The sequence below is a fragment of the Podarcis filfolensis genome (assembly GCF_964270895.1).
Source record: "Podarcis filfolensis genome assembly, chromosome: 8".
In the NCBI taxonomy this organism is placed as follows: domain Eukaryota; kingdom Metazoa; phylum Chordata; class Lepidosauria; order Squamata; family Lacertidae; genus Podarcis; species Podarcis filfolensis.
The window spans coordinates 34,355,061-34,366,145 of NC_139611.1; the positions used below are offsets into that span (position 1 = coordinate 34,355,061).

At 43.5% G+C, this 11,085-nt stretch overlaps 1 protein-coding gene across 2 annotated transcripts; it reads right to left on the reverse strand.

The window, feature by feature from the left end:
* Positions 1–995: 995 nt before the first annotated feature.
* Positions 996–6,757, reverse strand: SNX20 (sorting nexin 20; the record flags this gene model as incomplete). 2 transcript variants are annotated; one of them, XM_083626096.1, is made up of 4 exons in its annotated part: positions 996–2,615; positions 3,488–3,639; positions 4,303–4,469; positions 6,641–6,757. In XM_083626096.1, 3 exons carry the CDS (start codon positions 4,460–4,462, stop codon positions 1,947–1,949), a joined length of 981 nt encoding a protein of 326 aa, XP_083482222.1. In that variant the 3' UTR covers positions 996–1,946. The 2 variants fall into 2 exon arrangements, with proteins under 2 accessions (XP_083482222.1, XP_083482221.1); XM_083626095.1 differs by lacking the exon at positions 6,641–6,757 and having other exon boundaries at positions 4,303–4,495.
* Between the last annotated feature and the right edge of the window lie 4,328 nt (positions 6,758–11,085).

Sequence of the window (11,085 nt, forward strand, 5' to 3'; positions counted from 1 at the left end):
TTAGGGAACCCTGGGAAAATTTCCCAACCCAGTCTTGCAATTGCTGGGGGCCTTGGGGAAATCACATGGTCCCCTGCACCCTGGTTTTCAACCTAGCAAGTGATTCCCCCAGCAAACAGGTCCAGAGATCAATGTGCTATGGACAGCGTATGGATTGCCAGGCACAGCAATAATTCCAGATGACTCTAGTGAGTGAAACTCATTAGCATTCTTCAACAAACAGTGTGGAGGGCTGGGCGGGCAGGGGGAGCACAAAATGAATAACCAGCTAATGAGCACTGATTGTGAGGCAAAAGTGGGGAAGAGCGCAGGAGCCTGTGTATGTGAAATGATACCTTGTGCAGGGAATAACTTGCCTGCTAGTGTTTCAGAAGCTGCCTCAGGGACGTCATCTGCTGTTTCAGAGAGAGATGCCTGCACTATTATCTACTTAATGGCTCAAATGATGTAATAATTGATATGGAAATAGGCCCAAACTAAGTTGCTTGTAGTTCAAATCCCAGAGGCTGCTCAAAACTGTCTGCCCAGATTTTATTTAAATTTCCTTTTTGGGGAGCGGGGTGTGTGCAGCCGTGGCGGTTTGTTTGTAATGTGCTTTTCTGAGGCTTGCAAAGAGCACAAGACAGATGTTAGCCATCTCCTATTTCTTTTGAGATGAAACGGCTCCAGACTGGTGTTCTGACTGACACCGATTATTAATATGTCAAGAGAGAGTCAACATAGCTGAGGCTCCAGGTGGTGCAAACATCGCCCCCCCCCCAACAGCCAGACAGAAGGCGTATCTTCATCTCAGATGTAAATTGGTATGAGAGTGATTCCTAGGGAATTCTGGGTACTGTAGTTCTATGCCCAGGAGCCCTAATGCAGAAATCTCACCAAACTACAAATCCCAACTGTTCTTCGGGGAAATGCTGGCTGTTAAACTGCTTTTCTCCTCAGTCTGGGGAACCTGCGGCCCTCCAGATATTGCTGGACTCAAATTCCAACCAGTGTGGTCAATATGGATGTTATTTATTCATTTAGATAAATGTATAAACTGCTTAATAAAAACCAACCAACCAGCTTCTAAGGGGAGGTTCTAATAGGATTCCTTGCAATACAAAACAATACAAAACAATTATTGATAATTCACAGAAAAGGAAAGCAGCAAATACTATTCACATATAATAGGGATGGGAAACCTTTATCAGCCCAAGGGCCACATTCCCTCCCGGGCAACCATTTAGGGGCCACATGGTGGTGGTGGTGGATGGAGGCAGATGCAAACATGGGTATGTGGATATTATATTTAATGTGGGTACATTTTATGTAGAAACCTCTGCCTTATACTGCACAAAGGTAAGAGTCACACCTCTATCATCACACACCTTTGCCTCTAGCCCCACCTGCCAGTGGCATGTTGCAGGTGCCACATAATACCTGTTCCACATCTGTAAGAGATCAGTGTTTTTTTGTGGCAACACACACACTTTAGAACTCCCTGCCTATTGACATTAGGCAGGTCCCTTCACTGTACTCTTCTCAGTCTGCTAAAAAACATTTATGTTTACATAAGCCTATCTAGAAATGCAGAATGCTGACATCTGCTTTAATTTGGTTTTTAGCTTTCTACTGATTTTTATTATTTTTTGAATGTCTTAAAAAGTTGTTTTTAACTGTTGCTACTGATAATCTAATAGTTTTTTTTCTTTTTACAAACTGCTTTGAGGTTGTTGTGGTTTTTTTTACAATCAAGCGGGATATAAATTGTATTAAATAAATGAAATAAGTTTGGCTCCCAGAAAGTTGCCCATCAGGAAATGTGGCCCTTGGGCTGAAAGAAGGCTCCCTGCCTCTGGCCTAAGCAAAAAAGTCCCAAACAGGCTTTCGCCTTTCATCCTTCTAGAAGGTGTGCCAATTGCTTAATTATTGTCTTTACACCTTTTCTGCACCTTTTCCAGCTTCTCTCAGTCTATGTACTCTTGAACTGCAAGTTCTTTTAGGGACACTATTTTAGTTAGCCGTTTTTTGGCCTTCCTTTCCTCCATCTTCTCTTGGAAGTATAGAAAGTCCTTGCCAAGTTCGTATGCTAAGGAAATCATTGTTTCCAGCAGGGGCATGTAGTACCTGTGACCAGGATGCTTCTCAAGGCGTAGCAAAGCTTTCTCTCCAAATTCGTAGGCACCTCTGGAATTTTCCAGATCTTTGTGACAGACGACTATGGCACAGAGAGTTGGGACCAATAGGGTGGGCCGATGCTTGACAAGTTTCTCTTGCAGAGCTATAACTTCCAGAAGTACCTCCAAAGCTTTGGTAAACTGTCCTCCCCGGAGGCAACTATAGGCCTCCTCCAGTTCCGGTCTCACTAAGAAGTCAATGAATATTCTAGATGTCCGGGTGTATTCCATGGAATACAGAAGCCGCAAGTAATCTTGGAAGGCTAACTTCCTCTCGATGATGATTTCGTCTGTGAAGTTCCCTGTCATACACTTCTTGGGAAATGCAATATCCTCCATTTCATCATAAAACTCCTTCAGAAGATTCATGTGCAGCTTTTCGAAATCTGAATACCGACGCTCAATCACTGATCTGTTGCTGTCGAAGCTGCCCGTCTGGATGATGAGGATCTGGTACGTCTAGCGGGCAACACACAAATGAAACAATTGAGAAAAGCTTTGGTGGCTCAGGAAGAAGGCTGGCACTACTGAAGCCAGCAGCACCATCAGGACATGGACTTTGGAGCAGATGCCCAGGCCCCCGCTCAGCAGAATGAGCAGGAGGGGCCCCCCAAACTCAGTAGGGCTGCCTTAACATGTTTTGAAATAGTCTTAAAGAGGGGTAGTTGTGGTGCCCCATTCAGTGCAGATTCTGAACTCTGCAGAAATGATCGTAAATATCCCTGTTTGGAAAAGGCCCATCTAGTCTAGCATCCTGTTCTCAGTGGCCAACCAGATCCCTGTGGGAAGCCAGCAAGAAGTCCTGAATGCAACAGCGCTCTGCCCACTAGGATTTCCAGCAACTGGTGCTCAGAGACCTACTGCCTCCGACAATTTAGGTATAATGTACAACATAGCCATAGTGGTTCTTAGCTGGTGATAACCTTATTCTCCATGAATTTGTCAAAGCCTGAGGTAGGAAACTGGATTTGGCTGATGGGCTAGAGCTGCTAGACCGTTATCTCCTGCCCCCTGCATTGCAAGCCATGTTTGACAGGTGGTCAGGGAGCGTTATGTTGCAGAATGCTTTCCAATGGCATTCTGAAGCCCCCGGCAGAGCACTATTTTTCAGAGTGATGGTTTTTCAGAGCACTTTGCAAGCGGATCGTTGGTTCACACAAAGCTGTGTGCGCATTACTTTGCAAAGGGTGGATTGGTGGTGCCTGCCAAACCCCTTTTGGCTGAGCCATGCCTCGCACATGACATCGTATGACATCACATGTAGAACAGTGGTGTGGTTTGGCCAAAATGTCTCCAAATGTTTTCACCCGTACAGGCTTACATTTGCTTACCACATATTTAGAGAAGGGCTTCTCTACAATTCTGGCTGATGGGATTTCGAAAAGGACCTTGACTTCTCTGAAATTGCGCTTCTCATTCCGCCAGTATTCTTGGAGTTCCTTAGTTGTCATGGAAGAGTTGGGACTTTGGACTCTTTCGTCACCTAAAAGAATGTATATATTTACTGAGTCCTTTTGGGGGTTGGGGTTGGGGAATATGTTCTAAAGTGCTCTAAAGTGTGTATGCAGCTGTACAGATAGATCCTTGGGAAATTGCTTAGGTATGGGTCCTGTTTTCAGACATAATAGAAACCTTTCTCCTAATTTGATGACTCCTCCAATATGAAACCATTTCCATAGACAACAGTTTTATTGCACTAAAAGTAGAACATTATAGGGCTACTCCAGAGTCCCTCGGAAAGAGGGATTGATTGTTAAACCACTCTGGGAATAGTGAGAGCTCTGTGAGAGGAATAAGGGTCTCCTAGCAACTCTCAGCACCAGTAAAAGACTACAGTTCTCGGAATTTTTCGGGAAGAATGTGGCCTGGGGAGGGTCACAATGTCCAGAGTGGTCTGTAGGGACACCAGCGGTGCTAACTTGAATAAATCGGGGGGGGGCAGGTAAGCCCTGCCCCACATAATCAATCATTTGACATGGTGCACGCACACCATTTGAATGGCATTGCCCATCAACTTTTTTGAGGGGCTGGCCCCCTCATTTATTTTATTGACCACTAGGAATTGGCTTCTATGAGGGTCACAGTTGGTCTCTGGACCTGAGGTTTCCTCACCCCTGACTTGCATAGTCACCTGTCCAGGCATTACCTGAGATGTCAGTGGGTTCTGTCTGCTCCTGGGTTGGCTGAAATGAAGTTAGGGTTTCATAGCCATCTCCTTCATCTGAGTGGGTGTCTTCAGCAGACTCGGCTATAACCCCTTGGACCTCCTTCTGATGGTCTTGTAAGCAAGGTTGGCCTTCCTCCATTGCGGAGCTGTCAGAAATAGACTGCTGTTTCATTTTTTAAAAAATCAAAGTTGTTTACAACAAAAATATGTAAAAGACCATACAGTAGAAACATATTAAAATTTAAAACAGACATCAATTAACCATTGTGGGATGATGCCCTCTTAATTGCCTGCATAGGCCTGATGGAGTAGAAAAGTTTTCAGCAGGCATTTAAAAGTTAAAACAGAAGGTGTGTGCTGAATCTCTGTTTGCAGAGTATTCCACATTACTGAACTGATGACTCTAAAGACACAGTTTCTGGTTGTTGTCAACCGAATCTCACCAACTCGAGAAATGATCAGTGATGCTCTTGCAGATTATCTCAGTGATGGAGCTGGGATATAAGGATTCGGGCAAATCGTGTACTTTCCCACTTGTCTGTGCCCTACGCCATGTCTCTGGGCCCCATAAAAATCTTCCCTAAAAATGGGTCTCAACATACACCTTCATACATCTCTCTGTCTTCAGTGCAGGCAAGCAAAGGGACCTCTTCTGACACTTGTTTTCAGGGCCCACCCTACTCCTGTTACTGTACTCTTAACTTTTAAATTCTGATTTTCAGATTGTCGCAATCCCCCTCGGGACTTGCTGGTGAAGGGCAGGCAATGAACTGAACTGACGTCATTTCGTTTTTTAAATGATTTTATATTTCAAGTAGCAAAAGATACCCAAACAAGGAAACCAGAGCTTAGTAATTGTACAGAGAAGAAAAGAAAAATAGCAGCTGGACGAATGTTGCTACCAAACATAAGTCTGTCATAAGTCTGCCTCTGGCCCCATCCACCACTAGCATGTGACCCACAAGGTAACGCAGCCCCTGAATTGAAAAACGGTTCCCTATCCTGGCATATAGAGAGTGGAGGCAGATCCCTGCCTCTGTGAGCAAACCCAGGTGAAGACTCATATAGAAAGGAGCAAGAGAGTGTGGCACCACTCCCCTGGGTGTGCGGATCATGACAGCTTGTTGTTATAAATGTGCCTCCGTATGGTGGAACGCAGAGACAGCCACCTACGTCTCTTCCTCTGACATGTAACACAACATCAAACTGTCATTGTGAGTTAACTAAGCAAACTGGGACCAGGTCCCCTCCTCCCCCAAAGCCACTTCAGATGAAAAACGAGCCATTTTTAAAAGTAGGTTTCACGTTCAAGCCTTCAACCTTTCATAGCCGCAGTCGGCCGCCGAACTGGTGACACGCTAGTAATTGCTATAGTTCAAATAGCTAAGCCCACGTTTCCGAAGGTGTTCAAAAGCAGCGTGAATAAAGAGCCTGTCATTTTGGCATAGGTGGCACATTAATGGAGGGAGGGGAAATCAATGCAAACAATCAGCTTTAAACTTGCAAAAGCAGCAGCTTCCACAAATGGTCATTAACAAGAATTTCACCTTTAAGATGTGGGGGGGAAAAGCAGTTAGCCTACTAACTTGCGGACCATTTTTTTCTCTCCCTTTCCTCCCACCTCCTGCTCATTAATGTTCACACTTGCAATCATCTCTAAAGTAATCTATGTATCCTAGTGTAGCCTCACATTCTAGAGTTCTGGATCAGACTCCATGGTTCCTTGGGTGTGGGCAGGGAGGCAGCTGCCCCCCTAAAGTAAGTAAATAAAAAATAATTAACTGATCAGTTGCGTCACAGATCTCAGTTCTGCCCTCCCTAACATAAAGCCTGCACCCATTAAAATAAATCTTGGTTACAACCATGCAAGGTTCTACGTTGCCCACTATCCAGAGGACAGCCAGGCATTTCTGGAAAGCCCCTGCTTGAGCTTTTTACTGCCAACAGTATTGTGGAGGAGACTGGTTGGCAGGAACCCTGAACACAGAGCTGGTTCAAAGTTCTTTTGGGGTGGCACCTTCAGGGGCCCCTTTTTGAGTCAGTTTGCCCCTTCCTTGCCACTGTGTTCAGCTGCTCTCCTCCTCTGCCACACTGTTTCTGCCATCTTGCTCTTCCCAGACATGGCCAGAGAGCAAGCAAGGACTGCTCAATTATTCAGTGATCTAGCTAACAAAGGAATTAATAAAAGGCAGAAACCAACACCCCTCTCCCCATATACTGTATATATATATATATCACACATTTCTGTAACAAATACCTAACTAATTTTACTAACTGCTACCTGGCCACCCACAGATCACAGACATAAAATACTGACCTGGTTAATAATCTAGAAATTGTTTCCCTGACAATGGTTTTTAGAGTCTCCAGAACTTCATGGCAGCTGCGTTTCTGCTTTCTCAAAATGTCCAAACGTACCAAGTTTCACTTTACATCTTATCAGCCAACTTCTCTTTTTTATTGTACCAAAGAAGGAAGCTGTGTTTGGACTTCCTGGTTCAGTTTATTTGCTCTTTGTCGAGAAGGCACTTGCTGCAGTAATGAAACCAGGAGAGAAGCTTCAGTGTGTGCTGTTCCACATATTCTGTGTTTAAGAGAGATGGTGCCTGTTTTCTTGCTCTGCGTTGGAATAGGGGACTAGTGTGCCCCTCCCCCCATTATGTCTCTATTAGCACAATTAGTTTCCCTGCTAATTACATTAATATGATGAGCCAAACATGGCCCGTCCCACGTGAAAACTAGGCAAGCAAATAGTACTACAATCCACAAAGCCCAATTAAATACATAAAAGCAGGAAATTGGAAGTTTTTTTTAGTCTGGGAGCCGCTTTCCCTTCTGGGCAACTTTCTGAGGGCCATGTGCCAGGGATTGGTGGGGCCAGAGAGAAAAGTGGGTAGGGCAACAAATCATCATTATTTTTTAACCTTTCATACAGGTGAGTTTCTCCATACTTTCACATTCCTCTTTCTGCCCTCCATCCAGACAAGCAAAAGGCATTCTCAAAGTACAGGCATGGATGGATTCCAGCCAGGCAAAAGCACTCAAGGTGTGAAGCAAGGATAGGTGAGGGGTGTGGCCTGGAGGGAAGGGGTGTGGCCTAAGGAGAGCTCCAAGGAGCAGTTACAGGACACGGCAGGGATGCTTCTGACCTCCGGGCCTGAGATTCCCTGCTCCTCTTTTAAACCTTCTACAGTGCAATTGTAAGAATGTTCTATAGGACCAGAGGCATTATGCATCCATGGAGGAGAGGACCTTTTCAGTGGTGGCCCTCAACATTGAATTCTTTTTGGCACCAGTTGATTTTATTTGCCCGGGTTTTAAAAAAAACATTTTCCATATTATTTGAGCTGGCTGAACAGTTTTGGACCACTTCTGGACTGTTGCCATCTTGTGGGGTAACTGTGCCCCTGAAGGACCAGGTGCGCAGCCTGGGAGTCTTTTTGGACTCACAGCTGTCCATGGAGGCACAGGTCAAATCTGTGTCCAGGGCAGCTGTTTACCAGCTCCATCTGGTACGTAGGCTGAGACCCTATCTGCCTGCGGACTGTCTCGCCAGAGTGGTGCATGCTCTGGTTATCTCCCGCTTGGACTACTGCAATGCACTCTACGTGGGGCTACCTTTGAAGGTGACTCGGAAACTACAACTAATCCAGAATGCGGCAGCTAGACTGGTCACTGGGGGCGGCCGCCGAGACCATATAACACCGGTCTTGAAAGACCTACATTGGCTCCCAGTACGTTTCCGAGCACAATTCAAAGTGTTGGTGCTGACCTTTAAAGCCCTAAACGGCCTCGGTCCAGTATACCTGAAGGAGCGTCTCCACCCCCATCATTCCGCCCGGACGCTGAGGTCCAGCGCCGAGGGCCTTCTGGCGGTTCCCTCATTGCGAGAAGCAAAGCTACAGGGAACCAGGCAGAGGGCCTTCTCGGTAGTGGCGCCCGCCCTGTGGAACGCCCTTCCAGCAGATGTCAAAGCGATAAACAACTACCTGACATTCAGAAGACATCTTAAGGCAGCCCTGTTCAGGGAAGTTTTTAATGTGTGATATTTTATTGTATTTTTGGTTTTTATGGAAGCCGCCCAGAGTGGCTGGGGAGGCCCAGCCAGATGGGTGGGGTATAAATAATAAATTATTATTATTATTATTATTATTATTATTATTATTATTATGAGCAGGGTTCAATTGCATAATGTCAAATTGAGGTTGCATAATTAAAATGGTTTTGGGACCATTACGCAACAAACCTACTTTTTTGTGGGGGGGGGGGGAATGGTCCTTTTTCTGGTGTGGAAAGTGTCAGAATATGTATTGGAAAGTGTGGGATAATGATTGCTTGATGCATGCTCACTAAATTACCAGTGTCTTACAAGCTTCTGCAAATTTTGTGCAAACAAATTATTATTATTAAATTATTATTTATTAAATTTGTATATCTACCTGAAGATCACAGGGCAGTTGACAGCATAAAAATAAAAAATAAGAACAGGAAATACATAATAAAACAAAAACAAACCAGTAATCCCCCCTCCCTCAAACACATTTAAAAGCCCATAGAATGTTTAATCAGCCAAAGTCCTGGTTATAGAGAAACATTTTCACCTGGTGCCTAAAGATATGTAATGAAGGCACCAGGTGAGCCTCCCTGGGGAGAGCATTCAGCAATGAATGCTTAATATGAATGTTGCCTGGATGCACCCTTGGTGTATTACTATTTGGAATTTATTGTGGTTTGATTCTTATTATTGTATTCTTTAATATTGGATTGATATTTGGTGTTTTTTATATATTCTCTCAGTTGGCATCTGTCTTGGATTTAAATTTTTGTATGTATGTGCTGTTGTTCTAAACTGGTTTTTATATTTCAATAGTTTTTTAAAAATATGATTTTATATATGCAGTTGTTTTAACTGAAGTTGTTTTAACTGCATATATGTAACAGTTTTAAAAATATGTTATATTGTAAATCACTTTGGGGTGCTTCATGGGAAGTGATTCATAAATATTGTTGTTGTTGTTGTTGTTGTTGTTATTACCACCACTCTGAAATCCATGCTTATTTCAACATACCCGTATTTTTCGCTCTATAACACGCACCCGACCATAACACGCATGTAGTTTTTAGAGGAGGAAAATCCGTAGGCATGCCACCCGTAGGCATTCCCTCCATAACACACACAGACATTTCCCCTTGCTTTCTAGGAGGAAAAAAGTGAGTGTTATGGTGCAAAAAATACGGTAAATAAACATTTACACAGATGTAACTCTTAGTTCATTGGAGTTTTCTCTAGGATGTGTGCAGCCCTAGAGTACTAGACCCAGACTAAAGGCCAAACTTAACACAGAATTTATTTATTTTCCTTTCCTCCTCCTTGGAGTTCTTCGTCGGGAGTTTTGTGTTTGATCCTGCTTGCTGTTTGCCACTCAGCGAGCGTGCCGGTGGCATGCCATCTGAAACTTATCCTAAATCTGCCAATGGATATGTAACCAAGAAGGAATATTTCCAGGCTGCACAAAGCCCCCTTGATCTCTCTAAAGCAAAAGGAAACGGAGGAGCAAAGAATCTCCTTTTTCTTCTTTTCACTGTACTCAGCAATTTGAAGGCTCAATGGCTTGGTTATTGCCTGATAAGCAGGTCACTGTTAAAATAAGCTCTACAGATGTGTGAGCAGACAGTTCCTCAACTATAAATATAATTTTCAAACGGCTTCCTGTCAAAAACCACAAAAAGGGGTGGTAGAAATCTTCTCGATGATCACATCCACAATGAGGTCGATCGGTGAAAGAAAATGCGGATTAGAAATGGGTTAGTGTAATAACAGAGGACTGATGAGTACCAATTTACTGTTCGGATTTATGAAAAATTAATTTCCTCCAAGATCTTTGTTTATATAGGACGTACAATATAAAACCTTATTTTCAAATTTCAAAAAGTGGATGCTTTTTTTTTTTTTTTGTAAGTGGCTATGGCTTAAAGCATGTTTAAGCAGTTCCCAAGATACTTGCTTAGAAAGATTATGGGACAATTGCTCTCCCACATATGTAAAAACATTTCTTCTAAAGAGCTCAAAGTGGCAGACAGAATGGCACACAAAGTGGCATTCTTCTTCTCCATTTTATCTTCACAACAACCCTGTGAGGTAGGTTAGGCTGAGAGACTGTGACTGGCCCAAGGCCACCCAGTGAGTTTCATGGCTGAAACCTGCTCTCCCAGGTCCTAGTCTGACATTTATAAATATTTATACTCTGAATAGAATTTAATTGAGCCATCCCACTGTGTTTTAGGTATTGTATCAATGCTTCAATTTCTAGCACAATATACCGTAAAAGGGCACGTTAAATAAAGAAAATCGCAGGCATTGTTGGTAAAGTTCTAGTCTGACTGTCACTGCCACTATTCTATTTCACTCTTATTTTTTGCTGCATTTTCCCCGTTCGTCTGCTAATGTTGCTCATACCATCTTAACACAATGCAATATTAAATAGAGAAGCCTTATTACAGAAGCTGCCCTGCAATAGTGAACAATTTAAGTGCCAGGAACCAGTTATGGTGTCTCAAAGCAACATGAAAACCACAAGCTAGAGCGCTGGCCACCAATTCAGGTGACTTTAAAAGATTCTGGGTTGTTGCATCCCATGCTAGTCTAGTCCTACTCAGCAGGTGCACTGAAGTTAGTGCACATCAGCATATGACAAACTGAAGTGTATTATTTTCAATGAGTCTACTGTTAATATTTTGTCCTACTATCAGTTGCTGAGATTC